General features: G+C 31.9%; 1 protein-coding gene across 1 annotated transcript in view; it reads right to left on the bottom strand.

Annotated features, from left to right (window-relative positions):
- Positions 1–2729: 2729 nt before the first annotated feature.
- LOC130448996 (uncharacterized) overlaps positions 2730–24674 on the bottom strand; it is an 83637-nt gene continuing 61692 nt past the window's right edge. The window contains exons 5-7 of the mRNA XM_056786629.1: positions 15013–15119; positions 14174–14314; positions 2730–2848 (exon numbers count right to left, since the gene is read on the bottom strand). Of these exons, the coding sequence (XP_056642607.1) occupies positions 14192–14314; positions 15013–15119 (230 nt within the window). The 3' untranslated portion in view covers positions 2730–2848; positions 14174–14191. The remainder of the gene's footprint in view (positions 2849–14173; positions 14315–15012; positions 15120–24674) is intronic.

Raw genomic sequence — 24674 nt, 5'->3', positions numbered from 1 at the left:
CTTTCGTATCAACACTGCTTTCCATATTCATTGAAATAAAAAAAGAAAATACACAACTTATTTCTTTCGAAAAGATGGCTAAAATTTTACTTTAATTGGTTTTTGAAACATCTTTGATTATAATGCTAAATCAAATTTCAAAAATTTGTACATCCCGCTTTTTTCTGCTTAGCTTTGAGAATCATTATTGTTCAAAATAAATAGTAGGAAGAGATATATGTATATAAAAAAGTTTATAGCTCTTTTTGCTTGAACAAAAAAATATACAATTTTATTTACGTCCGTCTATGCATGCTCAAATGCACTTAGACATTCTCATTTTTTGTGAAATTCACTATTTATAATTAAGATATTTAATTCTGATACGCTTTTTCTTTTTAAATTTGTGAATTATATATCTAGCAACAAAATGTTTATATTTCTTCCTTTCACTTCACCATAATTTTTTGCCACACATTTTCAATTACGAGATGTGTGATACTTGAAACACACAGCGATCTGATAATGTTGTGTACTGGCCTATTCTATGATGTGCAGTATGGTGCAAATGGAAGGGATAAATTCATTATTTCGTAAGCCGATGACTTAAAGGAAAAATTCTGGGAACTGTCAATTTTTATTTTTTAACAAGCTATTCGTGACGAAACCTTTTGATGTCATTAATGTGAGCGTAATGACGTCATCGCTGAAATAGAAATATAGGTGTTGAAATACATTATTTGACAGGTCTTTTTCATACATATTCAGTCATATCTGAGTAATTTATGTCTGTATTTGTCTAAAAAATTAATGAAATTTTATTATCCTACTTTTCAAGTATCTCTATAAAAATGATTCAGGATGAGTGAAATCAGGTGACCTAGGCGGGCATTCTATTGTTCTTTTTCGACCTACAGCGTAAGGATATAAAAGTTCACCTGGCAAAGAAAAAGACGACCCATAATATCCTTTTATGTGAAATGCAGAGAGAACACACTACAATTGCACAGGAGCGATGAAAACACTTCGTCGTATGTAGGACTGTGAAACTCACTCGCGTTTTACAGCAGAAAATGTATTTTTAATGACTTTGATAGGACACTAATGTCCAAAATAATAGGAGCACTGTCTATTGGGAATTCACGTTCCCAGATTAGTCTTCAGCAGAAATGACTTCGGTAGAAGTTGAAAAAGCGACGGAGAAGTTGAAACTAGGCAATACTTTGTGAATTCTTTGCACTAAGTAAAAGGTAAATCGTTTGAGGAGAAGGACGCAAAAATATAAAAGAGATCGCTAGACTATAGAAGAAATACAGAAATAATTTAAAATCTGCATATAACACTTTCTGTCTATTGGAAATTTCAATCTTTTCTGCTGCTTAAATTGATCCTGGTTTGTAAATATTTTTTACTTTATTTTTGTTGATTGAAATGACTAGACAAGATTTGAAATAAATTGATATTTATATAAATTTAAGGAAGAAAGCTAAATTTTGGCACAAATGAAGCTAGATTGTAGATTGTTTTGGGGAGTCGTATTAGCTTTACAATTTATTGGGTCAAACATTTTTGAATTTTGGGGAACATTCAAGTGACTGTGATCAACCAGTTGAAAGCCATACCAGTTGAAAACTGTTACAAAAATAGGAATAACGATTAACCAGAATTACCTAGAAGGAGATAACGTTATTTGAAAGAAAAATAAATTATTTAGAAAATAAACCAGTTTAATTGGTTTTCGCACACATCTCGTACTGCATAGTTTCCCAATTGACTGTGTCTACAGGTTTGTCGAATGTTATTTAAGTTCTTTTGTGTTATCAATGTACTGTTAGCCAACTTAATCAGCATTTATTTTAATGCTTACAACATATTTCATTACGGTTTATTGTGGTTATGACAATTACTGTTATTTTTGTCTATATAAATCTCAAAACGTAATTTTATATCATTTACAATTTTGCCGCTAGATTCATATTTTTTTTATGCTGAAAATATTCAAATTTCAAAATATGCAAATAACAAGTATTTCAAATAATAATCCCGTATTTCTCAACTTCACAAGTTGTGCCATATTTACTTTATATATTCGAATATATGTTCGAACAATATTTGAGAGGAAGCAAGTTCAATGTTTATCGAAATTCTACAAATGTTTGGTTGAAGATCTCTTTAGTTTAAATTTTCACGTAAATATATTAAAATTTAGTTTCAATTTTGGCTGCAAAAACCAAGCTTTAATCATAATTTACATGTATCTATTGATACAAGGTGTTTCATTTATCTGTTAACTTAAGACGCTTTCGAAATTTAAGTTATCAGAACTTTGTTATAATAATTGTTATTATTGTAAAGCTTTAGCGACAGCTCAAAATAATTCTACACCAAAAAAGTTTTGTAAAATTCTGGAAATTAGGCTAAGCATTTGAATCTTTTGTTGACATACAAATAAATTGATTTAAAGAGGTAAATATTTACCACTTACATTATTATATATATTAAAAACTATAAGATTTTGTTTGATAAAATCACTCTTTATTCTTTTATGAAATTTAACGTTTGCTGTAATTTGTTAATATGGCACATTGAAAAATTGAATATTTTCAAGATGAATATTCTCATAGAAAATATAAAAATAGGTACATTCCATAACTGGTGCAATTATAATATTTCTTACTATCTACTTTCATTTCCCTCACGAAATTTCCAAAATGTTTTCTTCCAATCCGAATGATCAAACCGTAACCAAAAAAGATATTTTCCTTCTGATTTTCTAATCGTCTATTGTGAAAATACGTATTTTCAATTATTTCCTTGATGGAATTCGGCAAAAGCTTCAAAATCTAACGCTTTGCCGACGAAGTCCCACCTGAAACGACTCGGATATTATAATTTAATAAATCAATATTTTTAAAAAAAACTCTTTATTTAAAATGCACTGAAAAATGCACATTGGTAAAGTTTGTGTATAAGAATGATTCAAATAATTGATTCGGATAATAACGAAGAATAGTGTGTAAATATAGGTACAGAAATGTGCGTATAATCAGTTGGAGAAGACTAAATAAACATTACAATTAAAAAAGCACAATCACTTGCCATTTAGAATCAAATCGATATCAACTTTTCCTGCATTCTGCAATAATTTGAGGGCATATTTACTGGAAAGTGCTTTCTACTCTGTAAACAACTTCTATCCTAATAATAATATTTATTTCTGGGCATGCTGCATACTGGTTTAATTTTGCTATGGATTCATATACTAATTAAGTATAACCTATTACTATTACCTATAATTTTGTTATTCATTGTAGTTTTCTTCTGCAGATTGAAATTTTATTTTATTTGTATCTCTACTTAGTTATATTAATGTTTGTTTTTTAGTTTTTACAAGCTTTTGTCTACAAATTGTGACAATTTTTTGACAATAAAGAATTTCTCTCTCTCATTAATTGTGGCCGTTTCAGATATTATCCCACTGTCTATTTTTTACTTTGCAGATCTTGTGAGCAAATATTGAAGGTCACTTTGGCCAAATTCATATACCAAAATTACCTCAAAAGAAACATCCTGTATATTTTCAATGCATTGAAAAATTTTTTATCATAATGTTTAAGGGCTTCCGAAACCTAACTCTATCGTCTAGTTTCATGAATAAGAGTAATAAAAAGATGAAGATTAGTAATCATTTCATTTCGTTAAGAGTTAAAATATTTTTGCAAATAGACTAGTTGACAAAATTTGGAAATTAGTTTAAAACTATAGCTTAGCATCTATTTCACCCCAAAAATATATTATTTTAAGAAAAATACGTTTTTTACGTTAGTATTTTGAGTTTTTAGAAATGAACTTGAAATTGACCGCGAAAAAAGCCAAGACTGTCATAGCGTCTTGAATGACGTCACACCTCGCGAAACAGCTGTGTTTGTTTATGACAGTCAATTGTGTTTTCTAATAAATAATGAATTCCTCGTATTATAGATACTGTATAGTGCCTCAATGTGAAAGTACAACGATAAAAACGCCAGACTAATTATTCATATAATTCCAAACAACAGAGAAATATGAAGAAAGTGGTTAAAAATGGCAAGGAGGTAAGATGCTCTTACTTTATCAACTAATTCCACAAATTATTTCCGTGAAGATCATTTTGATGAAGTATCAAACAAAATTTGATGTATCTATTTATAAATGTACAAAATCTATCATAATATACCACACATAACATATAAAATGTTATGACTTAATTAAGTTAAAGTTATTGAAACTTTGTATTCGCTAACGTCAAAATCAGTTAAGAATTTTCGTTCCACAGTGGGTAAATGCGACTCTCTGATTGGTAACTGCTAATTAAATAAGACTTTGTTTGTTTCGACTTTCGATAGTAGGTGTTCAATGCAAAAAATTTGTCAAGGATAACTGCGTTAATTTTGGGCAAATTACTGCAGTTTGCTTGGTTAAATCCTGATTCCATGGCAAATTATACCTGTCTTTCAAGATTAAACTAAGAACGACTTTATTAATTTAACAATAATTGCTGAAAACTTGAAATAACCTGGTTAATTTATACGAAAATGACGTCACGCTTTTCTGATTTATGTTAAATGTCACGTGATTAAACGCCTCATTTTGTCGGTTTTATTTTCCAAAAATATTAGTGATCTTTCATTATTTTTAAAAGTTATTTTTTTATTTACTAATTATCATGGTTAATCATGGTCATGGTTAGTGAAAACAAGCCTATTATAATTCGAGTACGTTAGAATGAAATAACATTAATAAGCTTCGAAATGATTGATGATCAGATAGAGCCAGATCAGGGCTGTGTGAGGGATGTGACATCACTTGCCAGCCAAGCTCCAATAGTTTCCGACGTGTTGCCAAAGATGTGTGAGGCCTTGCATTATAATGATGGAAAACTAAACCTTTCCGATTTGAAAATTTTTCAGCTGTCGATGTAGTTTGTGCAGGTTCATTGTATTTGCTCCATGATAGTTTTCGAACTATGTTACTGTACAGAATCTATGTTTCATCACCAGTGATGTTTGTTTTCAAGAAATGGTCGGCTTTATTATGTTTAAGGCATATCGCAAATGTTGATTCTTTGTATTGAATGATTTTTTTTTCGCAACACTTATATGACGATCCTCTTCAATTATGACTTTGATTTGGTTATCATCAACTTCACTAGGCCATCTTTGTGGGAAAATCTCCAGAATGGAATTTTATATACCAATTCTGACACGCGCGCTCTGTTAAGCAATCAGCACCATAAACCTCTCACATATTTCTTTGTGAGCCACGGCTGCTTTCTTTCCTTTAAGGAAATAAAAAATAAAAATATGCCGAAAATATTCGTTTGTGCACTCCATTTAAAATTAACCCACAACTAATAGCTTTAATAAAAATCACGCACTACTAAAGTTACGTCAATATGCCAAACAGCAAAGTACAGCTCTAACATAAGTTATTCAAAAAAAAGCAAGGCTATCAATCAGTAAAAAGCGAAAGTACTTAGTTGCCAAGAGTTAGTTTTATGTATGTGTTTTTGGATAAATAATGATTTCCTCGTATTATAGATACTGTATAGTGCCTAGGTGTGAAATTACAACGATAAAAACGCCAGACTAATTATTCATATAATTCCAAACAACAGAGAAATATGAAGAAAGTGGTTAAAAATAGCAAGAAGACAAGATGCGATTTTATTTACCAAAAATATTAGTAATATTTCATTATTTTGGTAGAAAAGCTTTTTTTTCATTTACTAATTATCATGGTTAATCATTAGACTCAAAGTCATACGATTTATTCTTAGTGGAAACAAGCCTATTATAACTCGAGTATGTTCGAATGAAATAACATTAATAAATATATGATGAATATATCGTATATCCATTTATATTTTCACCTAATTAATCAGTTTTTAACTTGCAAACAGCAAAAGTGCAATTTTTCCATAAGGTACGAAGAACATTGTGTCATACTGGTTATATAAGGGTTTAAAGTTTCTTACTTAAATTTCACTAATTTTTTATATTTTTTTACTGTATTATTTCAACAAGATTCAATAGGTTAAAATTGAACAAATGAGATAAAACCTTCAGTCCCACATTGTCTTTGGTCAAATTCAATCACATTTTTCTGAACAAGTTTTTAAGTTTGCTCATTTTTTCTGATCGGTGTCTTTGCGTTTGAAGTAAAAATATCAAAGTGCAGATTCCTGAAAAAGGCCACTTGTCATTCTGGTCCCAAGACCCTGCTCTTGCGTCTAAAAACGTGCGATAAGAAAGTTTCCATTCGACTTCTTTTACACTTGATGATGATAATGTTGATATTTGAATAATTGTATGAAGATGATGTACTTATTTCATTTAATAAATTAACACATCATTCTACACTACATTATATTATTGGAAATTCCAATTTCTTTAAACTTCACACGGTCTATATGATTTCATCCTTTCTCTTACTTTTAATAAATTTATTTCAATTGATGTGGAATATAGTAAATAATATCATATTAATTATTTTAGAATAATTAATAATTTTAGAACACTGTTAAGTCATAAATAATTCGAACTGTCGAAGCTTTATAACAATTATTATGAGAATCTGATTGTAATCTACTCAAATCACGAATCCACACATTTACAGTGCAATTAACTTGAGCATGCGCGTCACTGAAAAACAACGCTTCCGGGTAACGTATCCAAAATGGACTATTTTTTGTTTCTGCTTCTAAATAAATGGATGAAATACTTGTTTCTATAAACTGTATAAAAATTTTCAATCGTTTCCACGTTATTGAAAAAATACCAATTTTTCGAGATTTTCCGATTTCTTTTTCTTGAAGTACTTTTCAAAAGCTCCTAATACGACAAAAATCATGTCTATTGGTTATAAGTCAGTTTTTAATAAAAATTTGGTTACAGCGCCTGGACTATTAAGTCAGATGTACTAAAGGAGACAATGGTATCTGAGTTGTTATTTTAGTTGTAATATTATTTAGTATAGCTAGATAATTTTAATTTTCTTTGTTATTCTAACATTTTAAAAGATGGAACAATATTTTCTTCAAGAAAGGATTTATATAATTTCAAACTTAGGCGTCTTCCATGAAAACATACTTCTGTCGTTAACGGTATATGCACAAAAGTGTCCTGAAAGTGACCGAAAGACAAGCTTTGAATCGGTGCTACAGGCAGTGATGCTTACAGGAAACAGATGCTTACAAGGAAACAGAAGATGATAGTTATGACCGATGAAGAGAATGAATTCTTGGTATTAGAATGAGTAGTTGAGGCTTCGAATGCTGCAGAAAAATTGTCAGACATACAGGCTTAGTTAATTCTAAAATTGTTGGAAATAATAAATATAGGTTCCATTCAAACAATCGTATACAAATAAAGATCAAAGAGACGAGAGGTTTTTCCAAATCAAGAAAAATGATCAACAGCAAATTTACAATATTACAACATTAAAGGCCAAATATTCAAGACTACACAATGCTGGGTCTTCATAGGATAGGAAAACCAATTCTATGCAAGTGAAACAGTGACTAATTGAACATTTGATAGATGGTTTTTTCCATTTATTAAGAAAAAAATTTCAAAGATACCGCCTTCGAAATGATGGTTGGTAGTAAATGATTTGCATTTACTAAAAAACCTTCCCTTTCCCTGAGAGAAGGTGTGGATAATTAGATCGGAGCGTTTTTTCCGAATTACTTCAAGTCAGTCTTTCTTATTTCGTCTGCTCCTGTTTCATTGATCCTTTTCACGAATTTAGCGTGTTTTCTAGAAAGCTGTATAAATTTCATTGAAATCTACCTATTGGTTTTTGAGTTAAAGTGGTCACCAGTTAAAAAAACACAGTTTTGAAATAAAATGCATTTAAAGTTTTACCTTTGATTTATGTACAATAATACGAAATATTTATTTCCTTACACTAAGTCATCTATTTCTGGGCCTTAGTAGCTCTTCAGCTGTTGTGGAAGTTTCCAAAATATCGATTAGTTGTTGTCTACTTAGCATTCTGCCATCTCGAGTATCATCGTTAACGCGCTTATTCGCCACTTTCACACGTGCAGCATCCGTTTTTTAGGCATGTCGATAAGAACTAGGCCCACAATTAAGTCCCAGCGTGTTTGTTATAATCAATAATGAATTCGTACCTTCATTGAATATACCACAGCAATGTGTACTATAATAAAACTAGTATTCATCGTTTTTGGGCATATTTTCCACACTAGTTGGTGGAAGCTCTCATGATCGTTTTGATTAAATCCACAGAAACATCTCGAAAGTAAATTTTCATTATTGAGATCTTTATAAATGGACTTGATAGCTTCTAAAGCATCAGGAGGTAAATGAGTAGCGAGCTCTCCTCTTGCTTCAGCGCGTTGCTAAGAGCACCACGAATTTTTGCCTTTTGGACACATACGAGTACAATGATTCGGATTTTCATCGCTCTAGCCGTAGTGACAAAAAGTTGCAATTATAGCAGATTTCATATCTTCAATATCACAATGTGGATGTATCGATAGTATACACGTAATTTTTTATTACTTTCCCTGTCAGCTTACCTCTACCTCCCAAGATCTTTTTGTCTAGTTTTCAATGTAAGTAATTAAGTCCCCGTCCACTTGTTATTAAGATCTATACATTCCTTCTTATTTACGGTAGTATTTTTGTAAGAATCTCCATTTATAATTTCTGTATAGGTCTTCAAATCACCATCGCCAATGTAGTTGGCATTTTAGTAGCTCCAAATTTTGTTTCAGACTGCTAAAACATGTCGACCATCGCATCAACGTTCATTTTTCCTGAAGACCCCTTGTGATTAGCAGTACACTCATCTTCATGTAATTCATGCCATTCCTTGAACTTACAATATACACTTTTAATGTTTACATCAAAAATCTTTCCAGTAAAATTGCCAATTTCGCTGTTTCCGGATTGAAAATATTTTTTCATTTCACTGAACGCGACTTACAAATATTTTGAGAACTCCGAAGTTCTCTTGAAACTTCACGTCCCATAGAGAATTACTTGAAAAATAATTTATTTCAATGCACACCATTATCGATTGCTCAATGAAATTACCATACGCATACTGGTATCAAACAAATAATTTTCAGGACTTAAATTACCTAAAAATATATTATATTTGTTAATATAGATATTAACAAATATACAGAGTAATATTTATGCATGGAACCTCTCAAATATCTCTTGTGATCCGGTCGGTATTGTGGTGGTATTTACATTGTTGTCAGATCTTTTCCTTTTCTCAAAAAATAACGAACTTTGTTATTTCAAATAGGTATCCCTGTATATTTTTCGCTATTCGAAATCCTTAGAAATACGTATTATTTTTTGTCAAATGTTTCCTATATCTAAATAGATTGTTTATTTGAAAAAGAACAAATTGATATTTTAATGTTATTAGGATATGATGATAGGTGTAAAGTCAACAAGAAACGTGTAATATCTTTAATAACTTATATCCTAACCTAAGTAAATTAGTAGAAAAGTTTAACGAAACTGGTGCAGTAAAAGATTTATCAAAATCAGGGCGAAGAAAAACTGCACCAACTGAAAACAAATCTTGTGTCCTGTTAGAAGACAATCCACTCTTAAGTACTAGACAAATATCTAGGGAACTTGATACTACGCAAACATCTGTAATGAAAATATTACATGATAATAAATTCCATACATACAAAGTAATATTGGTTCAAGAGTTGTCAGATGACGATTTTGATAGACGTGAAGCAGATCTAATGATGGAAAAATGTTACAATCAAAACGATCCAAATTTTATAAGTGATGCTATCTTTTGCGATGAGGCCACTTTTTGTATTAATGGAATAATGGAAACGTAAATCGGCAGAATTGTAGATACTGGTCACGTAACAATCCTCGTTTGATGCGTGAATCCCTCGCCGATATTCCGAAAAACTGATTGTATAGGCTGGAATAATAGGCGACAAAATAATTAGTCCCTTTTTCACTGCGGGCAACTTAAATGGTCGATTTAGATTTATTGGAAAATAGTATTATATCTGAGTTGGCTCGGATATTTCCAAAGTATTTTCAATTACATTTAAAAAAAACTTTTTTCAGATAATAACAATATCCCAGACGACAATATTTTGCTACAAGATTGGTGCCCCACCACACTATGCGCGTGTGGTGAGACAATATCTAAATAATGTGTTTACCAGAAGATAGATTGGAAGGAGTGGTTTTATCGAATTGCCTCCGCGATTATTCGACATGAATCCTTTAGACTATTTCCTGTGAAGTCACTTAAAAAACATCGATGATAAAACAAAATCTGTCAATATTAAGGAATTAAAAGATAGGATTACCACAGCGATAAGAATAACTGAGCAGTCAGGGATGTTGTAAAATGTATTGCACACACTATACATGTCTTATTTTGCTTATACCACTTAACGTCATTTCTTTCAAATCATTCTTCATTTTGTCTTCGTTGCGTACATTACTTCGAATATTTTTTTTTACTTCTAACTTACAATTATACAGAGAACAGCGAAATTCATTCATATTAAAAATTCAATTACTATTTTTAGTAAAATGCCATCCAAAAAATCCAACCTTAATGCCCGTAGCAAAAAGACTCGATGTGCACGTGTTGAAAGAGCTCATGAATCAGTCGAACAGAGAGCAGAAAGAAATGCAGCTCAAAGAATTCGCACAGCTGAAATTCGTGCACGAAAACAGCGTGATAATCGTCGACAAGAAAATGCATTGAGAACCAGGGTGGCACGTCAACAACACACAGATTCATATAGAGAACAAAACCAAGAAAACCATCGAACCAACCGCGCAGTAACACGTGGATCATTTGTTCGACTTGCATTTAATTATGAACCAGACATCAATTACTCGGCTGATTTCAAAATTACTATTGCTGCGATGGACAAAATTTGCAATTATTGTCAGGCGTTAAAATGTCGCATGAAACACCCGGCATGTGTTGCGCATCAGGAAAAGTTGTATTGTCACCACTCCCTACTTCACCTGAACCTTTGAAATCCCTTCTTTCTGGCATTTCAAATGAATCAAAATTATTTTGCGCAAGACACGAAAATTTAATTCTTGCTTCCAAATGACGTCGTTTGCAGTATCCAAAGTTTGTGATTTGTCATCTGATGGTCGTAATTTTGAGACAACATTTATTCAATCTTACCCTATTGAATCTTGTCGAAATAATATAGTAAAAAAATATAAAAAATTAGTGAAATTTAAGTAAGAAACTTTAAACCCTTATATAACCAGTATGACACAATGTTCTTCTTACCTTATGGAAAAATTGCACTTTTGCTGTTTGGAAGTTAACAGCTGATCAATTAGATGAAAATATAAATGGATATACGATATATTCATCATATATTTATTAATGTTATTTCATTCGAACATACTCGAGTTATAATAGGCTTGTTTCCACTAAGAATAAATCGTATGACTTTGAGTCTAATGATTAACCATGATAATTAGTAAATGAAAAAAAAAGCTTTTCTACCAAAATAATGAAATATTACTAATATTTTTGGTAAATAAAATCGCATCTTGTCTTCTTGCTATTTTTAACCACTTTCTTCATATTTCTCTGTTGTTTGGAATTATATGAATAATTAGTCTGGCGTTTTTATCGTTGTAATTTCACACCTAGGCACTATACAGTATCTATAATACGAGGAAATCATTATTTATCCAAAAACACATACATAAAACTAACTCTTGGCAACTAAGTACTTTCGCTTTTTACTGATTGATAGCCTTGCTTTTTTTTTGAATAACTTATGTTAGAGCTGTACTTTGCTGTTTGGCATATTGACGTAACTTTAGTAGTGCGTGATTTTTATTAAAGCTATTAGTTGTGGGTTAATTTTAAATGGAGTGCACAAACGAATATTTTCGGCATATTTTTATTTTTTATTTCCTTAAAGGAAAGAAAGCAGCCGTGACTCACAAAGAAATATGTGAGAGGTTTATGGTGCTGATTGCTTAACAGAGCGCGCGTGTCAGAATTGGTATATAAAATTCCATTCTGGAGATTTTCCCACAAAGATGGCCTAGTGAAGTTGATGATGACCAAATCAAAGTCATAATTGAAGAGGATCGTCATATAAGTGTTGCAAAAAAAAAAATCATTCAATACAAAGAATCAACATTTGCGATATGCCTTAAACGTAATGAAGCCGACCATTTCTTGAAAACAAACATCACTGGTGATGAAACATAGATTCTGTACAGTAACATAGTTCGAAAACTATCATGGAGCAAACACAATGAACCTGTACAAACTACATCGAAAGCTGAAAAATTTTCAAATCGGAAAGGTTTAGTTTTCCACCATTATAATGCAAGGCCTCACACATCTTTGGCAACACGTGGGAAACTATTGGAGCTTGGCTGGCAAGTGATGTCACATCCCTCTCACAGCCCTTATCTGGCTCTATCTGATCACCAATCATTTCGAAGCTTGCAGAATTCTTTCAATGGTCAAATTGTCACAAATGACGATGACCTTCAATCGCACCTGGATTAGGTTTTTGCTGATAAGGAGCAGAAATTTGATGAGCTGGAAGAGATATGGCAAAAGGTAATTAGGCAAAATTGAAAATATATATTTGATCAAAAAGTGTTCTGTGTTAAAAATAGTGTTTTATTATATATTACAAAATCGTAATCACTTTGTGATTTATGAGTAGCTTTTTATTGGGAACGTGGCAAGGAAACACCAAAGTGGACATAAGTATAAGTACATAAGTATTTGAAAGCTCGGAAAATATATTAAAGTTAGTCTACTTTGGTGTTTCCTTGCCACGTTTCCAATAACTACTCACTAATAATTTATCTTTCTTTCAAAAATTATCAAAAAAAAACTAATGTTAAAACAGAAGAGACCTAAAATCAAGAACATTTAGATGCATTAATATATTAAAAGGTCTAAGAAATAAGAAATTAAAGAAATTTTATATATATATATATATATATATATATATATATATATATAAAAATTTTTAATTGAGAACGTGGCAACGAAACACCAAAGTGGACTAACTTTAATATATTTTCCGAGCTTCTAATACTTATGTATTCATCGTCTGGGAAATAATTAATTAGGATTTTCGTTGGTTTTGGATAGTATTTTGAATAGTATTAATGCTAATAAATTGAAACTAATAGGACTCAAAGTTCAATAACCCATTTGACTTTGATAGAAATATTGATCTTAATTATTTCCCAGCCGATAAATTCATAAGTATTCGAAAGCTCGGAAAATATAGTCCACTTTGGTGTTTCGTTGCCACGTTCCCAATAAAAAACCGTATAAAAATATATATGTGTACATATATATCTTCTTTAATTTCTTATTTCTTAGACATTTTGATATGTTTATGCTTCTGAATGTCTCTTCTGTTTTATATATATATATATATATATATATATATATATATATATATATCATGTATATACATATATACATCAAAGTAGTAAGCCACTCATAACAGTAGAAACCGAAAAAACAACTTGCCTGTAGCTGCTATTAGCTACCTGTTCTCAAATATTCCGGAGCGCCAGTTGTTAATTACTGAATAACTCGAAAGGTATTGGTCGGATTGACCTCAAATTTGCAGAGAATATGTTAAAGATATCATACTTTGAGAAAACTAATTTTTGGAAAATTCTGACTATCTCTAACCCCTTAACATTTAATTGATTAAGGTGGTAAGATTTCGTTTTATTTATACAATATAGAAAATTCGATTTCAGTTTATATAAATTTTATGAATTATACTCCATTATTATTATTATACCTAGTTCAAAAAATCTGCGTCAAGCTTTTATTACAAGTGATTGTGGCAATAATCAAACATATTTCTTAATTTGTAATTATCGTGATTAAGTTGAAAAATCACTGTTGAGCTTTGCTACTTCTGAATTGAAAAGCATTATCAGTCCAAAATGAACTCACACAAATTTGTACCTTATATGAATAGTTTCAATTCTTTAATTTTAAATATTAATAATTGTACTGACTCCTTCATTTACTTATTGTTTTGTAATATTCTGTTGCTAAACGTAGTCAAGAAAAACACTACCATAGGCAAGAGTTTATGGATCATGAAATGATGATTGTAATGGTTACTCACCTAGGAGAACGACTTTGGCTATGCGTCGACTTCGTGACATACTTCCATGTAATCTGGATGAAGCATAATATCTTTGATCATATCCTTTAACATTGAGTAACGTAGCACCATAGGATATAACTTGGCATTAGTGTATTCAGTCTAAAATAGATAAATGTACATAATAAAGTAGCTTTCATTTGGAAAAAAACATTAAACAAACTTAGAGTTATAAATGATTTTGAAACGTCACGTTGTTTCTAAAATCCAAACAAAACAAATTACGTTCACATTATGTATATTTTGTTATATCAATTTTGAGCTCAAAAAATTTGTATAAATATCAGATTATTATCGAAGGCTCATGATTATTAAATGCAAATATTTTGAGGTTAAGTGATCTTGAGCTTGGATTATCAAATTAATAAAAACGTATATGATATCATTTTAGTTTACAAGTAATGTCTTGGTTAGGTTAGGGTTAGGGTATTGTCGGAATCATGTTTGGATCCCAACGAACTTCTATGTCTTCAACCGAAGATAACGTTAATAGAATAAAAGAAATTCTGCTCAAAAACTATTATACTTGTGTTAGATTTCGACTACATTCTTAAAAGAGCTATTTGATATGAGGCCCTCTGTCATTAAATTCAATTTTGTCTGAAAACCATATGGACAAATTGTTGTTGACATGTTAAATGACGAGAGATTGATCTGCAAATATGATACGATAACGCTCTAAGGATCGTTGTAATGATAATAAGAATGAGCCGAAACCGAAAATACATTTATTACTGAATATCTCTACTGTTTCTTGGGTGATACAAAATGACAATGAATCACAAAATTGTTGTACCAACCTTTAATTGTCGAATGAGATTTCTTAAACCGGAATACTTCTTTAATAACCTGTAGAGGTCATTCGTCATTTGAGTGTTCTCAGCGTCTATTTGCGATGTAGTCATATCTGTAAACAAAAAACACCGATTTCTGATTACATTTTTGTTTCAAATTTAATGAAATCTATCAAACAAGACAATGTGAAAATAAAATAGAAACAGAGAATATAAACTTAGATCCTACTTGAAGAATCGAACCTATTTAGTATGCAATCATTCACACCTTCAGTCCATGTGATCTTGGCGACTAATCAAAAATCACTGTCATACGAGTACTTCATTATAATTCAAAAACATGTAGGCACTTTCAAAACTTTTCATAATCCTACGTATTTTCAGCGCATGCTCCTTTCATCCTCCTATTCACTAGTTAGGAAAATTGCTATTAAAAATGATGTTTTGAAGATCACAACAAAATGTATAATAAGCATATGCCCTAATACTTGCATGCTTGCACTAATAGTCTAAGATCCCACCGCTTGATCTTGCAGGTATCTGATTTTTTGATGAAATTAATTTTAAAGGAATCTTGAGGATGTATGGAATGGATTGAGGATAGGTTGCCTTGTAAAAATTAGCCGCAATTACCTGTAATTAATTTTAATGTCAATAATATACTAATATGACTTGCATGTTTTTTCAGTCAATCGTACAGCATTTGAAAGAAAATGATGTCACAAATCAAAATAAAAATGGTTGCCAGCTCTCAGTCGGCCGCAGCATTAGGGTTGCCAGGTGAAAACAGGTAATATTATTGTTAATTAATTGCGTTCGCCGTTTTTTCAAAATTTTTATGCATAATTAAAGTTTTATATGCATTGATTGCCTTGATTTTTGTGAACGACTCTCGCCCCAGGTAAGTGGAAGCGCCAGAGAGAAGATGCACGCATTGTTACGTGCGATGAATAAGGACAAAGCAGCTGCAACACTTATACAGTTTATATGCAGTTTAGGCATTTCGTAGTTTCATTTCATTATGCCCAAAAATTTATGTTTAATAAATAATAAGTGAAAAAGTGATAAAACTTAATTTTCACAACTTAATACTATTGTTAACAGCACGTAACAATGCGTGCATCTTGTCTCTTGCGCTTCCACTTACCTGGAGCGAGAGTCGTACACAAAAATCATGGCAACCTCTGTTTGCGGCCATTGTGCAACTGGCAACCATGGATTTTCATGTTCAATGTATATAAAACTTTAATTTTTCATAAAAATTTAAAAAAAACGGTGGATGAAGTTAATTAACAATAATGTACCTGTTTACACCTGGCAACCGTAATGCTGCGGCGCGACTGAGAGCAACCATTTTTATTTTGATTTGTGACATAATTTTTTTTCAAATGCTGAAAGATTGACTAAAAAAACATATAGCTTCAAATCATAATTTTTACAAGGCAACCTATCCTCAATCCATTCCATACATCCTCAAGATTCCTTTAAAATTAATTTCATTAAAAAAACAGATACCTGCAAGATCAAACGGTGAGATCTTAGACTATAAAGACAGTTTGTACAAATTGCTACGAAGATATGACCGCGACATTATTTGAAAAATTCAGTCGGTTTTGTGCATAACCCATCTTATTATATTATTAAAAAAACAACACCTTTCGACATTTATTATGTATTGCGCAGCATAATTTCTAGATAGTCTCGCAGTAAACATGTGAATTGATTGTTTGGCTTCGACAAAATTTTGAGGTGTCAAGATTTGCTTCTGCTAACATTCGTTGGGAACTAAGTGGGTCTCCATTTCACTGTTTACCAATTAGGTTCTGCGGTGTCGTAAGATACTCAAGTTTGATCCGCTGTGATTTTTCGACAAAGAAAATCATCAACGTCTTCATTGCAGCGCGTCGAAAACTGAAGTGCATTTATGACCGGTATCGAACGTAAGCAAGGTTTTAGTTTGGCGTTAACAATTTCACCAATTAGTGATCTGAGATTTACGGAAATTCCATAGCAAGAGCAACAGTAAACTTTTCGCTTAAGCTTCTCTTCAATTGCGAGAACCCGTTCATTAGTGATCAAAGACGGACGTCCTCATCGTTCTTGAATCACTCCTAGCAGTTTCCTATAAACCTTGCAGGTATGCGGATAAATTACATTTGGTTTACTTGTTGTTAGATGTTAGAGTTAGAGTAACTATCTCGCATGCTCGGAACTGCGATCGTAGCGCCGCCGGAACTCACACTTTGAATATATCTAATTATGTTAAAAATAATTTATTAAAGTATTAATTACTAATAAAAGTCTGCCACAACATACCTAGGGTACTTTTAGCTGTTAACTGAGTTTTGTTACCGCAAACCATATATATTTTACGCTTGGAGATCGAAATGCGACAAAATATATAATTTTATAGTGGAAATAATATTTTAAAAAGAATAAGAATAAATTATAGAAGCGATGGTTTGTTTTTTAAGTGACAAAGTATTATCTGTGAATAAAAAAACACTTGAAACAATAAGTAGCTCAAAGAATACTGCGAAGAGATAGAATCTGTTGAAAGATGATTCAAAAGTTTTTTCCACGAACCTATAAGGAAGTGTTTGAATTAATTCGATTTAGGAGCTACGAAAGTTAGCGTTAATTCCTAACGCACACGTATATTAGATATATACTCGTAACTCACGAGATTGTAGAGGTATCTGACAACTAACATGCGATTGACTATATTGCTGCAGAGATTTCTAACAAATTATGCGCAATTAGTCGCTTTTTCGCGTCGCAATAGGAAATAATAGAATTGTCAAACATATTTTATGTTTAATTTTCTCCGTTTGTATTGTCAAAACTGAAATGAGCTGATAAATATCTAATATTATTATATATCTAGTTAATTATTGTCTATTTTTGAGGAGCTGCATTCTAATAAAATATACAAGGTTTCCTGGATTTGATGTAAAAAATTCGGGAGTGAATGATAATATAAAAATGCTGTGAAAAATTTTCTCATACGGCCCCTCGTTTATATAACTAATTTATATATATAACCCCGAGTTATAGGCCTTTAAAGTTGCGGAATCAGAACTTATATTTAAGTATATTTACTAATTTATACATTCGAACATTATGAATTTTCAATGGATGATTACGTATGTCCATGTGGTATGTATGGCGGAATAAATAATTCTATACGACTATCTGAAGGCCAGGGGTGGCTCTTGCCCAATAGTTAACAATTTAGAGGGACAACTTGTACAATCTAAAAATTGCAAATTCAATTTCTCAAACGATTTTGTAACAAGAGTTAACTCAATGAAATTTATGGTTTAGGTCCTAAATAGATATGTAGATTTTTAGATCGTTGTACATGCCAAGACAAACTGATCATCATCAAGAGACATTCTGTAAAAAAATTTCATAAATTGTAATTAGTCCAATTTCCAGAGACCAAAAATGGGGTTCACCTTACAAAAGGTGGGGTAGAAGAATTTTTTTTATTTCGTAAAGAGTGAAGTATAAAAAATGTTATTTTTTCACGATATCTCGAAAAGGAGTGGTTCTAGCGAAAAACAGTCCCTATACAAAATTGTAGAGCATTAAATTCCATACTTAACTTTTTCTTCTACGACCAATAGGGAGCGAGCTACAGCATCTCACAGATGGACCATTCTTCTCAAAATGGCAAAATAGCCAAGTAACGCCTTCTTTTGTGTGTGTTATTGCGACCCATGCATTCTTTGATTCGATTTTTTGACGAATAAGGTTCTCCAGACCCCCCATCTCCAACCCCCTCCCTCAAATTGATAACTGACGAGGAATGAGTAGGTATATCGAAACCCTTACAGTCCAATGCAATGTGAGAAAAAGCACTCCAACTTATTCGCTGAGCTTTCGCATTGTTTTAAAGCTTCATCAGGGCCTAAAGTCAATACAGTGAAACAAAACTATGGTGCTTAGCAGAAAATTCGAAATAGGCGTTATTGTTATGAAAATGAAGTAGAATGATCCATAACTTTTCTGTGAGCCCCCCACCCCCATGACAAAATGAATCACCAACTAAAGGACAAAAGAGTGAGAAAACATGTGTATAGAAAAAACTTTTATTAAACAAGTGAAGTATTTAATTACAATTAAAACAATGAAAAATTGACCAATGAAAAGAGAAGTTAACAAAGAAGTTTTTTTCATTTGTTTAAAAATTATTTGTAATAACTAGGGTTCGGATTTTTGTATATTTTTTACCCCCATCGTTAGAAAATAATTAATAACAGTTTTAAGTGTGTATGATGAATCAAATCGCAAATTTAATTTGCATAGTTTTGCATATTTTAGACATTTGAGCATATTTTTGGCATATTTTGGGATTTTGAGCAAATTTATGCATATTTTTGATTTTCTACAAATAATGTGAGACTTCTAATTTCTTCAGCTTAGCATCTACTGTAGTTCAATGTACTTTTTCATCTTCAATGGAGTAACGGTGTTGAACTGAACACAACCCAAAGTCATAGTTAAGAGTTGTTGTCTATTGTTCCGAACAGGTAAAATTAGTATTAGACTCCTTATTGCATATTACTTAACAATATTTACTCTCTTCTCTCAAACGGGGTTTACTTGCGACGTAGAAAAGTCATTTTAGTATTGTGAAACGTCCTATTAGTCCTTTAGTTTAGTTCGAGTCATGCTTTCGAATACATCTAAGTGTCTCCTTGACGAATTTTGTTACAATGAGTTCACGTGATTCGCCTGATCCAGGCGATTGTTTCGTGTACGATAAATCGTTAAGTGAGAGTGTCAGACGTAAGGAGAAGACGCACCAGCGTTTTTTGAAGTTCAAAACACAAGTGACAGTCCACAGTAACTACTATTTACAATACATCAAGGAGTCTAATATAACAGCCGCCTTAAAACGTCTAGAAAAAGGTGAGCAAGTGTGTTCAAGTGGTACGGTTCCGAAAGTTCGAGTAAAAGGTGAGTTCACAAACTTCACTGCATGTTTTGTGGAAAGCCAGTTGGTACCAACTTTCATGAAAAAGAGAGACGGCTGCCACCGAATAAAAGAAATGAAATAAATGTTGTGGAGGATCACCAAAGCTTGAAAAAAAGTGCCGAACTGCGTGGAGATGAGTGGGCAATGAGGGTATGCCTACTCATTCCTCGTCAGTTATCAATGGAGGGGGATTGAAGAGGGGGGTTCTGGAGAACCTTATTCAACAAAAATCTAAGTCAAAAATAGAATTAAAAAATGCAATAACACACACAAAAGAAGGTGTTATTTGGCTTTTTTAGCATCTTTGACATGCTGTAACTGGCTGTCTATTGGTCGTAGAAGAAAAAGTTAAGTATTTTGTATACTTTGTAGGGAATTTAATGCTCTACAGCTTTGTATAGGGACTGTTTCTTGCTAGAACCACTTCTTTTCGAGATATTGCGAAAAAAGCCGAAAAATGTCCAAACATTTTGAGGTTTTTCGGCTACCAAAAGTTATGCCGAGCCCAGATTTAGTCACATTTTTGATATTTTACTTTTTAAGCCCATTAAAATGAAATAAAAAATAAAATCCTCTACCCCACCTTTTATAAGGTGAAATCCTCTGGGAACTGGACTAAATTATATATTGAAAATATTTGGTATTGAAACACAATTAAACATTTCTTATTGAACTGCATACTGTCGAACATCGTGTTACGGAAAAATCAAGATTCTGCCCTATAGCGTCACAATGGAAGTTTATCCTATCGATAATTTTGTTCCTTGTGTTTACCGGTGTTGCATACATCACGCTTTTAAGATATCCTCCAAAAACAGATTCCATTGTATCTAATTCAGGTGAACGTGGTGGCCATGCAAATGAACCTCCCCGACCAATCCACCTATTAGGAAAAATGGTATTAAGATGAATTTTTACATCTTTTAGGAAGTGGGAAGGGGCTCTATAGCTCTATAGTGTATGAACCACATGTGTCTATTTAGATGGTTATCACATAACATAGGTGGAAAATAATTTTGGAAAAATTCTAAGTATCGCTGACCATTCAGATTATAATAAAAAAATATGGACCTACTTAAAAGCTTAGTATATGCAACACCGGTAAACACAAGAAACGAAATGATCGATAGAATAAACCATTTAATACCACATATGATTTCTAATTACCCAAATTACTGTTTTCATAATGAGTATTAACTATAATAAGTTGTTTATTGAAAAATAGACCCTTTTTCATACAATTTGGAAATTATTCTGCTAAAGCTTGTAATGGAACATTTTCTTATAATTCATACTAAACCAATTTTTTATTCAACTGATCTTCATCTCTCAATTTTAGAAAAATGAACATCCTCTGCTCTTTGAATAATGCAATTTTCATCTATAGTGGTTTCTTCATTCTTTATATTTGATTAAAAATGAGTCAAATCTTATGATTGTTTTAAAATTTGTTTCACAAATAAATACAACTCACTTCATGTGTTTACTCAAATTTGATAACTGTACTCGAAGAATGTCTAGCTATTAAGAACCCAGTATCCGTGTGCAAGCCATCTTAAATACTAAATCATACAAAAAATCACATCAATATAAGATAAAAGTAAGTAAATTGATACGTTAATGGAACTTCAAATCTAAGGGACACATGGAATCACTTAACTATGAGGTTAGTTCCCCTTAGGAGAGGTTATTGTAAAACTTGCCTTTAGTAATAAATCTAAACGAATACAATAATAACTAGAAATATTAGGTAGCCAAGTGATATTTGTGGTTCTTCAAAGTCACCATAATATAAGACAAAAATTACGATAATCCGAGATGATACGTTAATGGAGGGTAGAATAAGGGACACTTTGCATCACTTAACTATATGATGAATTACTAGAATTTAATGTCATCGCTTCCAATCTATAACACTTTGTGATTCAGGTTTCTTAAAATGATCGTCTCAATTTAAAAACAATGTATCGTATAAATCTACTCCGCAAAATGTTGCGGAAGACGAAAAAAATGATACTTTACTTTTCTTTATAAAAGTGGCGCTAATTGTTGGTACTGCAGATGCATGTAAGCAAGAATTGCGACAAATAAAAATCGATGATGTCGAACATCACGAATCTGCAGCACTTATTAAATTGCCGAATACCGAAAAAAATCAAAATTTTTCACTATAATTGATGAAATTTATAAAAAAAATATAGTGAGGTTCGGCCTTCAAACGTAGATGAACGCAGAGTTTTTAGGTCATCCGCGATGGTCCTGGTAGATGCAGGTAACGATATTACAACCCTTAAGAGACATGGGGGTTGTAAGTCGACTACAGTGGCAGAAGTTTATATAGATGAATCATTAGCGAACAAAATGGAAGTTGCAAATACAATTAGGGAAGCAGTGAACAAACCGTTGCCGAAGTGTTCTAGAGCTTCGGTAGAATCAAAAGCTTTATGGGACGAACCAGAAAATCTGCGATCAGTTCAAGTAATATCGCAAACTATAAATCACAAAACACCTCCTCCCTTTCATTTCACTACTTGTACAAACAATAGGACCATCACAAATAAAAAGAATTACAGTAGGTAGGTGAATAATGTAAAATAAATTGTTAATTTGAAAATATGTAAAGTTTGCAAAAAGTTTACTGCGTTATGCGTTATATATATATATATATCTAGCTGGATAGTGGTAAACACACTCGCGTGTTAAATGTCACTCCCAGCGCTCGTTATGCAATATACTATTATCTATTTAATCCTAGATTAATCATGATTTACTCCTGGTGAGATCGTGTTGGTTTTCTACACCAGTTAAACATTTTCACAAGATAAGAAAGATAAGATAAGAAATAATCAATTTGATTTGAATCAGTAAAAATAGAGGTATTTTAGGTAAACATTAATATTCCAAAAAAACTTTCACATCGAAGACAGGTATGTTATTTAGAGCATTTGCTCATACTTATATTCATAGACATAGCTAACAAAATTGTTTTAGAAAAAGAAAATGCATATTCTATTTTACCATGCTTATCCAAAGAGGTCTCGCATATTAATTCAAAGATAATTTTTTAATATTAAGTTTAGTTTCTGATAATAAATTGTAGAAAAGAAATTACAGTGATACACCGACGTACGCTACCCACGAATTAGGAGATACGCGGTTTTTCATTTCCCTCGCTCCGCTCTCTCAGTGTTCAGTTTGCGACAGGTTTAAACGTGTTCCGCGTGGAATTGTTTTACGTGCGCAGTGCGTTTTACTTCTAATATCTAATTATGTCATCTAAAAGAACGAAAAATGAGTCATTTGAACCTAACAAGAAAAGAAAAACACTGTCTTTGAAGTGTAAACTGAATATAATTAAAGACTTTGAAGCAAAACTTAAAATTTGTGAATTGGCAAAAAAATTTGACCTACCGGAATCAACAGTCCGAACAATTATTAAAGGTAAAGAAAAAATTATGAACGATGTGAAAGACTCTCAATCTTTGCATTCAAGTATCATCTGTAAGCGGCACGGTATTATCGCACAGATGGAAACATTGCTACAGTCATGGTGTGATAATCAAGTAAGAGTGAAAAATTGTCCTGTTGATCAAAATACTGTGTGCTTTCAAGAAAAGCAGATTTTTGAAAAACCAAAAGAAGAAGCTGTGGAGACGGCTAAAAATGAAGTGTTTAAAACTAGTTACGGCTGGTTCAGCCGATTAAGAGTCGTTGTGATTGGCATAGAATAGCAGAAAGTGGAGAAGCGGCAAGCGCTGATAAAGGAGCTGCATCTCCATATCCAGAAAAATTCAAAACATTAATAAATGAAGGTGGTTACACCTGCAAAACTATTTTCATCGTAGATGAAACCTGTCTTTTTTGGAAGAAAATACCTAAAAGAACTTTTATTGCGCATGAAGACAAAACTTTTCCAGATTTTAAAGCCGCCAAGGATCGATTAACAGTAATGGTTTGTGCCAATGCAGCTGGAGATAGTAAATTGCAACCTCTCTTAGTTTATCAGAAAATCCAAGAGCCTTAAAAAATAAATCCAAAACTGGTTTGCCATTTGGAAGTCTAATGCGAAAGCTTAGGTGACAGCTTCTTTTTTTGAAGACTGGTTTGGCCATCATTTTATTCCTGTCGAACGTTACTGCCAATTAAAAGAAATCTCATTTAAAGTGATGCTACTAATTGACAATGTACCAGGTCATCCTCCCGCAACTCTAATTAATTTCGATCCACTTGTGGAAGTTGTATTTTTGTCACCAAACACTACCGGCTTACTTCAACCAATGGACCATGTAGTCATTAAAACGCTTTTGGAAGCATTTCAATATTTTAAATTTTGTAAGAATTATTGGACAATATTGGAATGAGGTTTCACAAAAAACTCTCCATGGTGTCTGGAAAAAACTGTATTCATTTTTTTTCACCACTGAAACCCAAGAAGAATCAGTTTCAGATCATAAACAAATCGATAGCATAATAGAAGACGATAATGATGACGTTCAAGAATTGCTAAATTCACACAATCAAGAACTAACAATTGACGTTATAGTTATAGAAAAGTATGAGCATATACATTGACAAACTGACTCGCTAGAACCAGTTGAATCGGTAAATCAAATGACAATTCCAAACTTAACAGAAGGACTCAATTCAATTGAAAAGGGGTCACAAATTTTAGAAAAAATAT

Source organism: Diorhabda sublineata, chromosome 9, assembly GCF_026230105.1.
Source record: "Diorhabda sublineata isolate icDioSubl1.1 chromosome 9, icDioSubl1.1, whole genome shotgun sequence".
In the NCBI taxonomy this organism is placed as follows: domain Eukaryota; kingdom Metazoa; phylum Arthropoda; class Insecta; order Coleoptera; family Chrysomelidae; genus Diorhabda; species Diorhabda sublineata.
Note: the sequence above shows the minus strand (reverse complement) of the source record. Positions and strands in the feature narration are given on the sequence as shown.